The sequence below is a fragment of the Tachyglossus aculeatus genome, chromosome 6 (genome assembly GCF_015852505.1).
Source record: "Tachyglossus aculeatus isolate mTacAcu1 chromosome 6, mTacAcu1.pri, whole genome shotgun sequence".
In the NCBI taxonomy this organism is placed as follows: Eukaryota; Metazoa; Chordata; class Mammalia; order Monotremata; family Tachyglossidae; genus Tachyglossus; species Tachyglossus aculeatus.
In genome coordinates this window covers 43394500-43411410 of record NC_052071.1, presented here as the reverse complement: position 1 = coordinate 43411410, position 16911 = coordinate 43394500, and the positions used below count along the sequence as shown (strand labels likewise).

General features: G+C 46.3%; 1 protein-coding gene across 1 annotated transcript in view; it reads right to left on the bottom strand.

Moving 5' to 3' along the window:
- Window positions 1-10712: 10712 nt before the first annotated feature.
- Window positions 10713-16911, bottom strand: part of LOC119929700 (ras-related GTP-binding protein A) — a 34312-nt gene continuing 28113 nt past the window's right edge. The window contains exons 8-10 of the mRNA XM_038747928.1: window positions 16803-16894; window positions 12968-13083; window positions 10713-11262 (exon numbers count right to left, since the gene is read on the bottom strand). Of these exons, the coding sequence (XP_038603856.1) occupies window positions 11165-11262; window positions 12968-13083; window positions 16803-16894 (306 nt within the window). The 3' untranslated portion in view covers window positions 10713-11164. The remainder of the gene's footprint in view (window positions 11263-12967; window positions 13084-16802; window positions 16895-16911) is intronic.

The window sequence follows — 16911 nt, the reverse complement described above, 5'->3', positions numbered from 1 at the left end:
AACACATTCTCACATTTCAGGATCAGGCCATAAGAAGTGAGATTTATGGCCGTGTGGCGGCCTTTTTCTAATAATCGTGGTATTTGTTAAGTGCTTACTATGTGCCAGGCACTCTACTAAGCGCTGGGGTAGCTATAACTAGGTCAGGTTGGATAATAATAAATAATAATAATAATAATAATAATAATAATAATGATGGTATTTGTTAAGCGCTTACTATGTACAAAGCACTGTTCTAAGCACTGGGGAGGTTACAAGGTGATCAGGTTGTCCCCGGGGGCGTTCACAGTTTTAATCCCCATTTTACAGATGAGGTAACTGAGGCCCAGAGAAGTTAATAATAATAATAATAATAATGACATTTATTAAGCTCTTACTATGTGCAAAGCACTGTTCTAAGTGCTGGGGAGGTTACAAGGTGATCAGGTTGTCCCCGGGGGGTTCACAGTTTTAATCCCCATTTTACAGATGAGGTAACTGAGGCCCAGAGAGGCTAATAATAATAATAATAATAATGACATTTATTAAGCGCTTACCATGTGCAAAGCACTGTTCTAAGCACTGGGGAGGTTACAAGGTGATCAGGTTGTCCCCGGGGGGTTCACAGTTTTAATCCCCATTTTACAGATGAGGTAACTGAGGCCCAGAGAAGTTAATAATACTAATAATGACATTTATTAAGCACTTACTATGTGCAAAGCACTGTTCTAAGCACTGGGGAGGTTACAAGGTGATCAGGTTGTCCCCGGAGGGGGTTCACAGTTTTAATCCCCATTTTACAGATGAGGTAACTGAGGCCCAGAGAAGTTAATAATAATAATAATGACATTTATTAAGCTCTTACTATGTGCAAAGCACTGTTCTAAGCGCTGGGGAGGTTACAAGGTGATCAGGTTGTCCCCGGGGGGGTTCACAGTTTTAATCCCCATTTTACAGATGAGGTAACTGAGGCCCAGAGAAGTTAATAATAATAATAATAATAATGACACTTATTAAGCGCTTACTATGTGCAAAGCACTGTTCTAAGCACTGGGGAGGTTACAAGGTGATCAGGTTGTCCCCGGGGGGGTTCACAGTTTTAATCCCCATTTTACAGATGAGGTAACTGAGGCCCAGAGAAGTGAAGTGACTTGCCCAAAGTCACACAGCTGACAGTTGGCGGAGCCGGAATTTGAACCCATGCTGCATCCCCTGTCCCATCAACGTGGTTTAGCGGATAGATCACTGGCCCGAAGTCAGAAGGTCCTAATCCCGGCTCCGCCACCTGTCTGCCGTGTGACCTTGGGCAAGTTGCTTCACTTCTCTGTGCCTCAGTTCCCTCACCTGTAAAAAGGAGGTTAAGAGCGTGAGCCCCATGTGAGACAGGGACTGTGTCCAACTCTATCAGAGCTTGTATCTACCCCAGAGATTTCTAGACTGTGAGCCCGCTGTTGCGTAGGGACCGTCCCTATATGTTGGCAACTTGTACTTCCCAAGCGCTTAGTACAGTGCTCTGCACACAGTAAGCGCTCAGTAAATACAATGGAATGAATGAATGAACAGTGCTTGGCACATGGTAAGTTCTTAATGCATTGTAAATGCTTAACAAGTACCATAATTATTATTATTAATAATATTAATCCCCACTTGAGGTAACCGAGGCCCAGAGAAATCAAGTGACTTCAGCCCTCTTAGGCTCATGGTCTATGTACGAAGCCATGCTAGGGGTTGCTAGGAATCGGTAGGGGTTCTGGCTACTCCCTGTCTCTGATCTGGTCACGAGAAGCAGAGTCAGAGGTCACGGGTTCAAATCCCAGCTCCTCCAATTGTCAGCTGTGTGACTTTGGGCAAGTCACTTCGCTTCTCTGGGCCTCAGTTCCCTCATCTGTAAAATGGGGGTTAAGACTGTGAGCCCCCCATGGGGCAACCTGATCGGGTTGTAACCTCCCCAGCGCTTAGAACGGTGCTTTGCACATAGTAAGCACTTAATAAATGCTATTATTATTATTATTATTATTGTTATTATTATTATTATCTCACCTCACCCAAGGCCCCAGGACCAGCCAAAGACTGACAGGGGAGCAGCAGAGTGACGGAGTGGAAAAATCCTACAATTCTCTCTCTCTCTCCCCACCAGTTAGGCATATGCTCATGTTAAGCTTCTGGAAGCAGACACTGGGAAGAGCCTAAAGGTACACTGCTCCCAATATATTTATTATTATTATTATATTATCTAATATTTGATTATTGACGCTTATAATTATTGTTCATAATTAATAACAGTGGCTTGGGTTAAGCCTGTCAACACATAGCAAATCTGCCTCTCTGACAACTTTCATAAAAGATATTAGTCCCTCTGGACTGTACGCTCACTGAAGGCAGGGAACGTGTCTACCAACTCTGGGTGTTCTCTCCCAAGCGCTTAGTACAGTGCTGTATGCCCAGAAAGCACTCAGTAAATTTGATCAATCAATCAATCGTATTTATTGAGCACTTACTGTGTGCAGAGCACTGTACTAAGCACTTGGGAAGTACAAGTTGGAAACATATAGAGCCGGTCCCTACCCAACAGTGGGCTCACAGTCTAAAAGGGGGAGACAGAGAACAAAACCAAACATACTAACAAAATAAAATAAATAGAATAGATATGTACAAGTAAAATAAATAAATAAATAGAGTAATAAATATGTACAAACATATATACATATATACAGGTGCTGTGGGGAAGGGAAGGATGTTGTGGGAAGGGAAGGATGGTTAGAAAAGCCAACCACGGGCATCTTGCCCAAGACATGAGGTCGCTGAATAGTGGGCCAAGATCGCAATTTTAAAGATAATTATAACTGTGGTATTATAATTATCTTTAAAATTGCGATCTTGGCCCACTGTGGTATTTATTAAGGGCGTACTGTGTGCCAGGCACTGTACTAAGCGCTGAGGTGGATACGAGCAAATTGGGTTGGACACAGTCCCTGTCCCGTGTGGGGCTCAGCGTGGCTCAGTGGAAAGAGCCCGGGCTCTGGAGTCAGAGGTCATGGGTTCAAATCCCGGCTCCGCCAATTGTCAGATGAAGTGACTTTGGGCCAGTCACTTCACTTCTCTGGGCCTCAGTTCCCTCATCTGTAAAATGGGGATTAAAAACAGTGAGCCCCCCCGGGACAACCTGATCACCTTGTAATCTCCCCAGCGCTTCGAACAGTGCTTTGCATGTAGTAAGCGCTTAAGAAATGCCATCATTATTATTATTATTTATATATGTTGCCAACTTGTACTTCCCAAGCGCTTAGTACAGTGCTCTGCACACGGTAAGCGCTCAATAAATACGACTGAATGAATGAATGAGGTACCTGAGGCTCAGAGAAGCGAAGTGACTTTCCCGAGGCCTCACAGCAGACAGACGGCAGAGCCGGGATTAGAACCCAGGATCCGGCTCTAAATCGCACCTGGAGAGTTTCCAGTCGTCTAAAAGTCTCGGCTACGGGAGGGAGAGTCAAATAGAGGCATAACAATTCCCGTTCCTAGTTTGGGCAGTGGCTAGGGAGGGGAAGACAATCTGCTACAAGTCCAAACTCACCGGTGTCGTGCAGCAGCGACACGGAAAAGAGTCGAGGGAGGAGACTCCAGTTTACTGAGAGGAAGGCGGTAGTGGATTTTTACCAAGAAAACTCTCTGGATCCGCTACCGGAACGATTGCGGATGGAGAGCGGGGCGTTCTGGTGGATTTTTACCAAGAAAACTCTCTGGATCCGCTACCAGAACGACTGCGGATGGACAGCGGGACGTTCTGGTGGATTTTTACCAAGAAAACTCTCTGGATCCGCTACCAGAATGACTGCGGATGGAGAGAGGGGCGTTCTGGTGGATTTTTACCAAGAAAACTCTCTGGATCCGCTACCAGAACGATTGCAGATGGAGAGCGGGGCGTTCTGGTGGATTTTTACCAAGAAAACTCTCTGGATCCGCTACCAGAACGATTGCAGATGGAAAGCGGGGCGTTCTGGTGGATTTTTACCAAGAAAACTCTCTGGATCCGCTACCAGAACGATTGCAGATGGAGAGCGGGGCGTTCTGGTGGATTTTTACCAAGAAAACTCTCTGGATCCGCCACCAGAACGACTGCGGATGGAGAGAGGGGCATTCTGGTGGATTTTTACCAAGAAAACTCTCTGGATCCGCTACCAGAACGATTGCAGATGGAGAGCGGGGCGTTCTGGTGGATTTTTACCAAGAAAACTCTCTGGATCCGCCACCAGAACGACTGCGGATGGAGAGAGGGGCATTCTGGTGGATTTTTACCAAGAAAACTCTCTGGATCCGCTACCAGAACGACTGCAGATGGAAAGCGGGGCGTTCTGGTGGATTTTTACCAAGAAAACTCTCTGGATCCGCTACCAGAACGACTGCAGATGGAGAGTGGGGCGTTCTGGTGGATTTTTACCAAGGAAACTCTCTGGATCCGCTACCAGAACGACTGCGGATGGAGAGAGGGGCGTTCTGGTGGATTTTTACCAAGAAAACTCTCTGGATCCGCTACCAGAACAATTGCAGATGGAGAGCGGGGCGTTCTGGTGGATTTTTACCAAGAAAACTCTCTGGATCCGCCACCAGAACGACTGCGGATGGAGAGAGGGGCATTCTGGTGGATTTTTACCAAGAAAACTCTCTGGATCCGCTACCAGAACGACTGCAGATGGAAAGCGGGGCGTTCTGGTGGATTTTTACCAAGAAAACTCTCTGGATCCGCTACCAGAACGACTGCAGATGGAGAGTGGGGCGTTCTGGTGGATTTTTACCAAGGAAACTCTCTGGATCCGCTACCAGAACGACTGCGGATGGAGAGAGGGGCGTTCTGGTGGATTTTTACCAAGAAAACTCTCTGGATCCGCTACCAGAACGATTGCAGATGGAGAGCGGGGCGTTCTGGTGGATTTTTACCAAGAAAACTCTCTGGATCCGCCACCAGAACGACTGCGGATGGAGAGAGGGGCATTCTGGTGGATTTTTACCAAGAAAACTCTCTGGATCCGCTACCAGAACGACTGCAGATGGAAAGCGGGGCGTTCTGGTGGATTTTTACCAAGAAAACTCTCTGGATCCGCTACCAGAACGACTGCGGATGGAGAGTGGGGCGTTCTGGTGGATTTTTACCAAGGAAACTCTCTGGATCCGCTACCAGAACGACTGCGGATGGAGAGAGGGGCGTTCTGGTGGATTTTTACCAAGAAAACTCTCTGGATCCGCTACCAGAACGATTGCAGGTGGAGAGCGGGGCGTTCTGGTGGATTTTTACCAAGAAAACTCTCTGGATCCGCTACCGGAACGACTGCGGATGGAGAGAGGGGCATTCTGGTGGATTTTTACCAAGAAAACTCTCTGGATCCGCTACCAGAACGACTGCAGATGGAAAGCGGGGCGTTCTGGTGGATTTTTACCAAGAAAACTCTCTGGATCCACTACCAGAACGACTGCGGATGGAGAGTGGGGCGTTCTGGTGGATTTTTATCAAGAAAACTCTCTGGATCCGCTACCAGAATGATTGCAGATGGAGAGTGGGGCGTTCTGGTGGATTTTTACCAAGAAAACTCTCTGGATCCGCTACCAGGACGACTGTGGATGGAGAGTGGGGCGTTCTGGTGGATTTTTACTAAGAAAACTCTCTGGATCTGCTACTAGAACGATTGCAGATGGAAAGCGGGGCGTTCTGGTGGATTTTTACCAAGAAAACTCTCTGGATCCGCTACGAGAATGACTGCGGATGGAGAGCGGGGCGTTCTGGAAAAGACGCGTCCGTGGTGTCGCTATGGGGCGGAAACGACTTGACGGCATAAAACGAGACTGATTTGAAAATCCCGGTCTCCGGAGGTGGTGGAATCACCGGACACTCTTTGATGACGGGGACTATTTTGGCAGGTGGCTGTTGGAAGATAAAGAAACTCAGTACCTGAGTTTAGCCCCACACGGTCAACTGGAGAGAAATTGTCCGTTCAGAGCCTGTAATAATAATAATAATAATGGCATTTATGAAGCACTTACTATGTGCAAAGCACTGTTCTAAGCGCTGGGGAGGTTATAAGGTGATCAGGTTGTCCCCCATGGGGCTCACAGTCTTCATCCCCATTTTCCAGATGAGGGAACTGAGGCCCAGAGAAGTTAAGTGACTTGCCTGAAGTCACACAGCTGACAAGTGGCGGAGCTGGGATTTGAACCCATGACCTCTGACTCCAAAGCCCGGGCTCTTTTCCACTGAGCCACGCTGCTTCTCTGTAGGCAGGCTTTATTCTTCCAGTGGCAGGAGTAGGGAGAAACCTGGGTTCTAATCCCGGCTCTGCCACTTGTCCGCTGTGTGACCTTGGGCAAGTCACTTAACTTCTGAGTGCCTCAGTTACCTCATCTGTAAAACAGGGACTAAAACTGTGAGTCCCATGTGGGATAGGGACTAAGCCCCAGCGCTTAGTACAGTGGCTGGCACATAGAGAAGCAGCGTGGCTTAGTGGAAAGAGCAGGGGCTTGGGAGTCGGAGGATTCATTCATTCAATCGTATTTATTGAGCGCTTACTGTGTGCAGAGCACTGTACTAAGCGCTTGGGAAGTACAAGCTGGCAACATATAGGGATGGTCCCGACCCAACAGTGGGCTCACAGTCTAGAAGGATGTGGTTTCTAATCCCAGCTCTGCCACTTGTCCGCTGTGTGACCTTGGGCAAGTCACTTGACTTCTCTGTGCCTCAGTTACCTCATCTGTAAAATGGGGATTAAGATTGTGAGCCCACGTGGGACAACCAGATTACCTAGTACCTACCCCAGCGCTCAGAACGGTGCTTGGCACATAGTAAGCACTTACATACCATTGTTATTATTAAGCGCTTAATACCGTTGGGAAAAAAAATATGAAACAGGACAGAAGTCAGGAATTTTCATTCTACTCTTAACCGCAAATTCCACTCCCTATGGAGGCAAGCTATTGCTCAATGCTAGCAGTTACCTATTCAATCAATCAATAACGTTTATTGAGCACTTACTGTGTGCAGAGCACTGTACTTAGCACTTGGGGGAACACAATACAACAGATTTTTGTAGACCGGTTCCCTGACCACAACAAGCTTACGGTCCAGAGAGACTTACACATTTTCAATCTTGAACAGAGGGACCACCCTCTTGCCTCTAGGTACTGTTCCTTTTAAGACTGTAAGTTCATCGTAGGCAGGAAACATGTGTTTATTGTTACACTGTACTCTCCCAAGTGCTTAGTACAGTGCTCTGCACACAATAAGCCTTCAATAAATATGACCATAAAAGACCGTCTTGAGTTGCATTTCCATTTTCCCCTTATGGTGAGCGCTCATTTACTCCAATTTATTCCACCAAGCTTCTCTCTGTCTTGCCACCGTTCCGGATCTTTTCCAGTACAGGGACCGAAGTGCGATAATGAGAAAACCGGGGAGAAAACACAACTTTCAGCAAATGATGATTACGGTATTTCATCAATCATCATCAATCGCATTTATTGAGCGCTTACTATATGCAGAGCACTGTACTAAGCGCTTGGGAAGTACAAAGTGGCAACATATATACAAATTGGTATTTGTTCAGCGCTTACTATGTGTCAAGCACCGCTTTAAGCGCTGGGGTGGATATGAGTAAATCAGGTTGAAAACCAATTCAAGAATCCCCTGGTGCTCATGTTGTAAGAACAGGCCCAAACCAATCCACCGTTCATATTAATTGAGCACGTAGTACGGGCAGAGCACTATACTAAGCGCTTGGGAGAGTACAATGGATCCTTTCAATCTACAGGAGGTGGCTTAGACTTCTGGAATTTTTTTCCTCTTGTACAGCAGTGGCAAGAATTAAAAAAGGTCTCTTGACCAGCATGGCCTAGGATTACATTGTAACTTCCCCAGTGCTTAGAATAGTGCTTGGCACAAAGTAAGCATTTAACGAATACCATTGTTATTATAATAAAAAAGGAACCGTATTAACAAGACAGCTAAGTGTAAAAAGGACTCACGGCCACATAGTAGATGGAGCACAGCAGGCTTGGAAGTAGGCGGTCATGGGTTTTAATTCCAGTTCCACCACTTGCCTGTTGTATGGCCTTCTCTGGGTCTCAGTTACCACATCTATAAAATGGGGACTAAGACTGAGAGCCTAATGTGGGACAGGGACTGTGTCCAACCCAATTTTGTCTGCAAGCCCCTCAGCTCTTTGTACGGTGCCTGGCACACAGTAAGTGCTTAACATTTACAACAATTTGCAGAAGCTGCATGATGTAGTGGATACAGCATGGGCCTGAAGGTCGGAAGGTCATGGGTTCTAATCCCGGCTCCGCCACTTGTCTGCTGAGTGACCTTGGTCAAGTCACTTCACTGGGCCTCAGTTACCTCATCTATAAAATGGGGATTGAGACTGTGAGCCCCAAATGGGACAGGGAATGGGTCCAACCTGATCAGCTTGTATTCACCCCAGTGCTTAGTACAGTACCTGGCACATAGTAAGTGCTTAAGTATCATAATTATTTTTATTTTCAGAGACCAAGTGAACAGTAGAGAGGCTGGTTGGTTATCAGAAATTCCTGCATATTGAAGGAGCAGCAGCAACTGGGGGAGCCGGGTCTTTCCTCGGAACACCCCTCTCCTCACCCAGCTACTCAAAGATATTTATGCATTCATTCAATCGTATTTATTGAGCGCTTACTGTGTGCAGAGCACTGTACTAAGCGCTTGGGAAGTACAAGTTGGCAACATATAGAGACGGTCCCTACCCTTGAGCGCTTGCTGTGTGCAGAGCACTGAATTAAGCACTTTGGAGAGGACAATACAGCAGAGTTGACGGACACATTCCTTGCTCACATCAAGTTTACAGCATGGCGTAGTGGGTACAGCACCAGGCTGGGAGTTCAAAAGTCACGGGTTCTAATCACCGCTCCGCCACTTACCCGCTATGTGACCTCAGTGCTCTGTGCCTCGGTTATCTCATCTGTGAAATGGGGGTAGAGACTGTGAGCCGCACATGGGACGGGGACTGTGGTCCAACTTGATTTGCTTGTACCCACCCCAGGGCTTAATGCAGCGTCTGACACATAGTAAGCACTTAGATTCCGGTCATCATTAGAAGGGGGAGAGACTAATATATTATGGTTATGTAAATCGGTGCTGTGGGGCTTAGGGTGGCGTGAATATCAAGGGACCAAACGGTTCATTTCCAAGGGCATAAGCGATGCAGCAGGGAGATGGAGTCGGGAAAGGCCTCCTGGAGGAAATGGGATCTTAATAAGGCTTGGAAGGTGGAGAGAGTGATGGTCTGGGGTATATGGAGGGGGAGGGAGTTCCAAGCCAGAGGGAAGACATAGGAAAAAAGGGGTTGGTGGCGAGACGGATGAGATTGAGGCAAAGTGAGTGGTGAAGAGCACGGGTTGGGTTGTAGGAGGAAATCACTGAGGAAACGTAGGAGGGGTAAACTTTAAAGCCACTGACAAGGGATTTCTGTTCAAAGCAGAGGTGGGTGGGCAACCACTGGAGGTTCGAGGAGTGGGGAGACGTGGACTGAACTTCCTTTTTTTTTTAAAAAAATAGTAATGGTACTTGTTAAGCACTTACTATGTGCCAAGCACTGTTCAAAGCACTGGGGGGATACAAGGTGATCAGGTTGTCCCACGTGGGGCTCTCAGTCTTAATCCCCATTTTACAGATGAGGGAACAGGCACAGAGGAGTTAAGTGACTTGCCCAAAGTCACAGAGCTGACAAGCGGCGAACCCATGACCTCTGCCTCCCAAGCCCGGGCTCTTTCCACTGAGCCACGCTGCTCCTCTGCGTTCCGGGGAGAGGAAAGTGTTCCTGGAAGCAGAGTGGAATAGGGAATGGAGTGAGGAGACAGAGGAGGAAGGGAGTCATACCTGCATCAATGTAGTAGCAGGCTGCCGGGAAGGTCGAAGCGACATTATTTGGAGATGAATCCAATATGTGGGTTGTATGAGAGAGATGAGTCGAGGATAATGCCAAGGTTAAGGGCTGGTGAGTGGCAGTACTTCCTGTCTGGGCAGAACTCGAGAAAGCTTTTTTGTAATGAAAATCCCCAAATCCCACCGCCCATTTCTATGCTATCTTTCCTCAAGCCAGAAGTTACATCTGTCATGTGCTGGACAAAGGCCCCATCAAATGACAGTGGGCAACGGTGTTAGGGAGGGAAAAGGGAAAAAGGAGCAGGCTATGAAAGAACTAAATGGCTCCGTGGAAAGAGCACGAGCTTAGCAGTCAGCGGTCTTGGGTTCTAATCGCAGCTCTACCGCTTGTCAGCTGGGTGACTTCAGTTCCCTCATCTGTAAAATGGGAATTAAGACTGTGAGCCCCACGTGGGACAACCTGATCACCTGGTACCCCTCCAGCGCTTAGAACAGTGCTTCACACATTGTAAGTGCTTAACAAAGGCTATAAAAAAAACTACAGAGAAAGGTAGAGGGTTCTCACACATACACACCCAAACACACACACACTTCGGCATGTATCAAAAAAGTAAAAAAAAAAGTTGCAATATTGTTACAGTCACAGCTTTGGAACTAGAGAAACCGGATACCAAAAGGCTATCAAAAATTCTCAAAGAAAAGGCCCTAATATCACCGGAGGAAGGCAGGCTAAAAGTTTCATTTGTTTTTCCTAACAAAGTTGCATAAATCAAAAGTGTGTGTGGAGGGAGGAGGAAGCAGCGACCACCAAAAAAAACACCACTCAAGCTCTGAGAACCGAAATCCCTAGTAGCAAAAATTTATTCTCATGATTGAAGACAAGTAGGAATTTATAAATGACTCCTAGCATCTTGTGATAAAATAAGTCACATTTCATCCTTCTGATTTACAATACGGTCTGGGGTACAGCAAGACACTGGTAAAGGCTTTGACGTGTATGACGATAACCGGGTTCTCGGCCCGCGGCTGATTCTCCTTCCTTTGAGATCGGCCGACCCCTAATTTCCCAGAGGCTCCAGTGCGTTATCCGGGTGTGACTTCCGAATAAATAGTGTCCAATTTGAAAGGGGGGATGGGGTGGGGTGGGGTGGAGTGGGGGGGAGAGGCGGAGAGAGACGGCGGTAAAGCAGCACACTCATTTCAAAGCTCACACGGACACCCACGAGGTTAGATCCTCCTAGAAAAACTGCAGGGCCAACTGTCTTCACACACCCCGCTGGGCAGAGGTCAGCGCATGAGGAGACTGTGTTTAGGACCGTCCACCCTCTCCAGCTTCTCGAAGTGTTTCCTGGCATTGCGGATGTTGATCAGGGTGGCTGCGGAGGCTACAAGAAAAAGAGACGTCGGAAGGAAACTAGCCCCGGGTAAACCCACGCGAAATCCGCCGGCTCCTTTGGAACGACATCCCCGGCCTTTCGACTGCTTGCTGAGTGAGCTTGGGCAAGCCACTTAATAATCAATCAATCGTATTTATTGAGCGCTTACTGTGTGCAGAGCACTGTACTAAGCGCTTGGGAAGTACAAGTTGGCATATAGAGACAGTCCCTACCCAACAGTGGGCTCACAGTCTAATAACCTGCTGAGAGCTCACCTCCTCCAGGAGGCCTTCTCAGACTGAGCCCCTTCCTTCCTCTCCCCCTTGTTCCCCTCTCCATCCCCCCCATCTTACCTCCTTCCCTTCCCCACAGCACCTGTATATATGTATATATGTTTGTACTTATTTTTTACTCTATTTATTTATTTATTTATTTTATTTGTACATATCTATTCTATTTATTTTATTTTGTTAGTATGTTTGGTTTTGTTCTCTGTGTCCCCCTTTTAGACTGTGAGCCCACTGTTGGGTAGGAACTGTCTCTATATGTTGCCAATTTGTACTTCCCAAGCGCTTAGTACAGTGCTCTGCACATAGTAAGCGCTCAATAAATACGATTGATGATGATGATGATGATGATAATGGCATTTGTTAAGCACTTACTGTGTGCAAAGCACTGTTCTAAGCGCTGGGGAGGATACAAGGTGATCAGGTTGTCCCACGTGGGGCTCACAGTCTTAATCCCCATTTTGCAGATGAGGGAACTGAGGCACAGAGAAGTGAAGTGACTTGCCCAAAGTCACACAGCTGAACAACTGGCAGAGCTGGGATTTGAACCCATGACCTCTGGCTTAACTCCTCTGTGCCTCGGTTGTCCTGTTCGCCCTCCTGCTTAGACTGTGAACCCCGGGCAGGACAGGGACTGTGCCCAACCTGATTACCATGCACCTCCCCCAGCGCTTAGGACAGTGTTTGACACATAGTAAGCGCTTAAATACCTTAACTCCCCCCCAGCCCCGGCCTCCCAAAGACCCAACAACATAATAGTGGTATTTGTTATGTGGTTCCTATAATAAGAACAATGATGGCATTTATTAAGCGCTTACTATGTGCTGGCACCGTTGCCCTGGGGTAGCAGATAAAGGAAAATCAGATTGGAAAGGATGATAATAATAATAATAATAATAATAATTTTGGTATTTGTTATGCGCTTACTATGTGCAAAGCAATGTTCTAAGCACCGGGCTACTCAGCCTACTCGGGGCTCACATGGAAGGAAATACAGAAGGACAAGACATGTTCCCAGTCCACGGTGAACAAATTTATTCAATCGTATTTATTGGGCACTGACTGTGTGCCGAACACTGGACTAAGCGCTTGGGAAGTACAAGTCAGCAACATACAGAGACGGTCCCTACCCAACAACGGGCTCACTGTCTAGAATTTAAATGGTTCCATAATCAATATCAGTATGCACAAACCATGGCACTTTCTCCACTTTTTAAAATCCCAAATTATCAAAATTTTAACATAGGTTCCAGAGGGAGGAAAGTATTGTTTATCATTTGAGAGTTTTAAAAAATTATAAAAAAACCCATAACTGGTTTAGTTTAGACTGTAATAGTAAAATAGTTTTCAAACACAGACTACTGACGGGAGTCTAGAAAGGAAAGAGCAATTTTTAAAACTAAGATGGACACCAGGTTTCAACTTACGTATAGAAGGGTCAGACATGACAACCATCACGTATGTGTTTGACGTAAAGATGTCAATGAAAGCAGCAAAATTAGAGTTCCTGACTTCCATGCTCTGGAAAGAGGCAGCCAGTTTACTACAGGGAAAAGAAGAAATGTGGTTAAAGGACTTTAAAGGCTTTGGGAAAAAAAAAAATCACTGACTTGCCCCCAAAAGTAAGCATTTTTACAGCAAGTTAGAACCAGAATCCAGTTGCTAATGCTATCACAAAATGCGCTCAGTTCTTCCACAGTGAGAATTTTCACTCTGCTGGAGAGAAAGCTGTTAAAGAATTAAAAAACATTCTTCCAACAGTGGGCATCATTCCAGAATTAAGGAATGCTCTTCCAACAGCGAGCAACATTCTGGAACTAAGGAACGCTCTTCCAACATCAACTGTCATTCCAGAATTAAGGAATGCCCGTCCAACAGCAGGCTTCGTTCTCGAATTAAGGAATGTTCATCCAACAGCGGTTGTCACTCCGCAATTAAGTTACCTCATCTGTAAAATGGAGGTCAAATAATGATGGCATTTATTAAGCGCTTACTATGTGCAAAGCACTGTTCTAACCGCTGATCACTGCTCCCTCCCACTTAGACTGTGAGCCCATGTGGGACAGGGACCGCGTCCGACCTGATTAACTTGCATCTACTTCAGTGCTTGGCACACAGTGTGTGCTTGGCACACACTTGCTTAACAAGTACTATAATGATGATAGCCTAATAATAATGATAATAATAATACCGATGGTGTTTTTAAGCGCTTAACTATGTGCCGGGCACTGTACAAAAATTGTGGCATTTGTTAAGCACTTACTATGTGTCAGGCACTGTATTATACACTGCTGTAAATGCAAGCTAATCCGGTTGATACGGTCCCTGTCCCACATGGGGCTCACGGTCTTAATCCCCATTTTACAGGTGAGGGCACTGAGGCCCAGAGAAGTGAAGTAACTTGCCCAAGATCATGCAGCAGACAAGTGGCAGAGCCAAGATTAGAATTCAGGTCCTTCTGATTCCCAAACCTGGGCTCTATCCCCTAGGCTGTGCTGCTTCCTCTTTTAATAATAACAACAATAATAATACCAATCATATTGAAATCTGTTCTGGACAGCAAAGTACAATAGTTGTTCCCTAAAGGTAATGTGCTCAGAAAAAGAAAAACTCTCTCTCTGCTCTACTTGGGGGAAGGCAGTTAGTTAGTGGCTCCGATGCTGCTGTTAATCTCCCAGGCAGACTGTCGGATCATTCTAGGATTAACACCGAGGAGCTAAACTGCTGCTGAGATAGCAAAGGAAAAACAAACCCATTTGAGAATCTCCAACCGGAATAGAGCGCTTTCCATAAATTCTCTCTCGGGTACATCCAACAATAATAAAACCGTCACTCCCTATTGAAGGGAGGGGCCTCACCGTGACATCAACTCTCACTTTATGGGGGAAATCTGACTGGAGGAATAACAGAAGGGAAATAAAATGATTTGAAAACGGTTTTAGATGAGTTGCTACGGTTAATTCATCAACAGAGAATTACCAGAAGGTAAACGATCTAAAAAATAGTCTCCCAACTTGGGCACCGTTCAACTCGGGAAACACCTCACTCTTTTCAAACGTGCCAGATGTTCTATAATATACAGCCACAATATATAAAAAAAATCAGTGTGGAACAACTGAGTACATAGTTAACAGCCAAAGGATTGTGACCAAGTGGAAAGAGTGCAGGCCTAGGAATCAGGGGACCTAGATTCCAATCCTGGCTCAGACACTTGTCTGCTGTGTGACCTTGGTTAAGTCACTTAACTTCTCTGTCCCTCAGCCTCCTCATCTACAAAATGGGATTTACTGTTCTCCCTCCTCCTTGGACTGTGAACCCCACGTGGGGCCCTAGTATCATGTATATACCCAGTGCTTGGCGCATAGTAATTGCTTAACACATACCACAATTATTATTATTTTATTCCTCCAAATTGTCTGGCTCCTTCCAAGGAAATAAAGAGCAAGAACAGGATGTCCTTGTCTTCTGCAAAACAGTTCCTCCTATCACTATTCACACTCAAAGTCCGAATATATTCTGAAACCACTCTGGGTGGATTTTGGAGGACTTCCTCAAAAATACTGATTCAAGACCAGGGCTAAAAATCCAGAAAAGCCAACGGGATCACAGGACAAAGACAACTAGCCATAGTCCTTGCAAGACTAGAATGAGCGTTTAGTACAGTGTTGTGCACACAGTAAGCGCTCAATAAATGACTGTGAGCCCACTGTTGCATAGGAACTGTCTCTATATGTTGCCAACTTGTACTTCCCAAGCTCTTAGTACAGTGCTCCGCGCACAGTAAGCGCTCAATAAATACGATTGATGATGATGACGATGACGAGTGAATGAAAAATACCAAAAAACATTTTTGACATACTGAAGCCCAAGTTCATTCATTCATTCAATCGTATTTTTTGAGCACTTACTGTGTGCAGAGCACTGTACTAAGCGCTTGGGAAGTACAAGTCGGCAACATATAGAGACGGTCCCTACCCTACAGTCTACAGGCTCACAGTCTAGAAGGGGGAGACAGACAACAAAACAAGTGGACAGGTGTCAAGTCGTCAGAACAAACAGAATTAAAGCTGGATGCACATCATGAGCAAAATAAATAGAATAGTAAACATGCACAAGTAAAATAAATAGAGTAATAAATCTGTACAAGCATATATGCAGGTGCTGTGGGGCAGGGAAGGAGGTGGGGGGGATGGGGAGGAGGGGAGGGAAAAGGGGGCTCAGTCTGGGAAGGCTTCCTGGAGGAGGTGGGCTCTCAGTAGGGCTTTGAAGGGAGGGAGAGAGGTAGCTTGGCGGATGTGTGGAGGGAGGGCATTCCAGGCCCGGGGGATGACGTGGGCCGGAGGTCGATGGCGGGACAGGCGAGAATGCATTCCATCTGTTGGTCTGCCTTCTGGCCCCCCCTGCCATAAGATGAATTTCCCTATTAAATCCTCCTGGGAGGATTCTTATACACTGCAAAAAGGGTGACACTACAGCCTTTTCGCTGAAGTACACTACAGTAAGTCAATGGCATTTACTGAGCGCTCACTATGTGCAGAGCCCTGTATTAAGCGCTGGGGAGAGAACGTTACAACAGAATTAGAGGAACCACGCCCTGCCAATAATGAGCTTACAGTCGGTTACCACAAAAAGCGGGACTAGGCAGCAAGGATAGCAGAGACGCTTCACGGCCAGAGAAGCGGCACGCTGTAGTGGCTAGAGCACGGGCTTCGGAGGCAGAAGGTCATGGGTGCTATCCTGCCTCTGCCACCTGTCCGCTGTGTGACCCTGGGTAAGTCATTTCACCTCTCTGGGCCTCAGCTACCTCATCTGAAAAAAAGGGGTTGACACTGTGAGCCCCGCGTGAGACAGGGACTGTGTCCAACCCGATTTGCTTGCTTCCAGCCCAGTGCTTAGTACAGTGTTTGGCACATAGTAAGCACTTAAATACCACAATTATTATTATTATTAATAGTAATAAGAAGAACTGGGTATCAATTAAATAGGGTCCAACTTCAAGTTTCCCCTTAACACAGAGCAGAGAGGGGGAAAGGGGCGGGGGGAGAGATTAGCAAAAATCGCTAATTACTCAACTACAATTCACCGAACGGATTTAAAACTTCAGTCAGCATCACCACACTAGGCAACAAAACAAACAAACAAAAAGACTCCACAACTGGATCGAGAAGCGCGGCATTCATGAAGACGCTGATATTTGAAGCCCACTAATGAGGCTTCAGGGAGACAGACAGACAGACCACCACAACCACAACAGTCTCTCACCTGCAGCTCAACTTGAACTGTTTAATAATGTTGCTGATTTTCTCAAACCTGTGGATATCCCGTTGCTCTTTGCACTGATAATGGGAAATAACCTATGGAAAAAGACAAC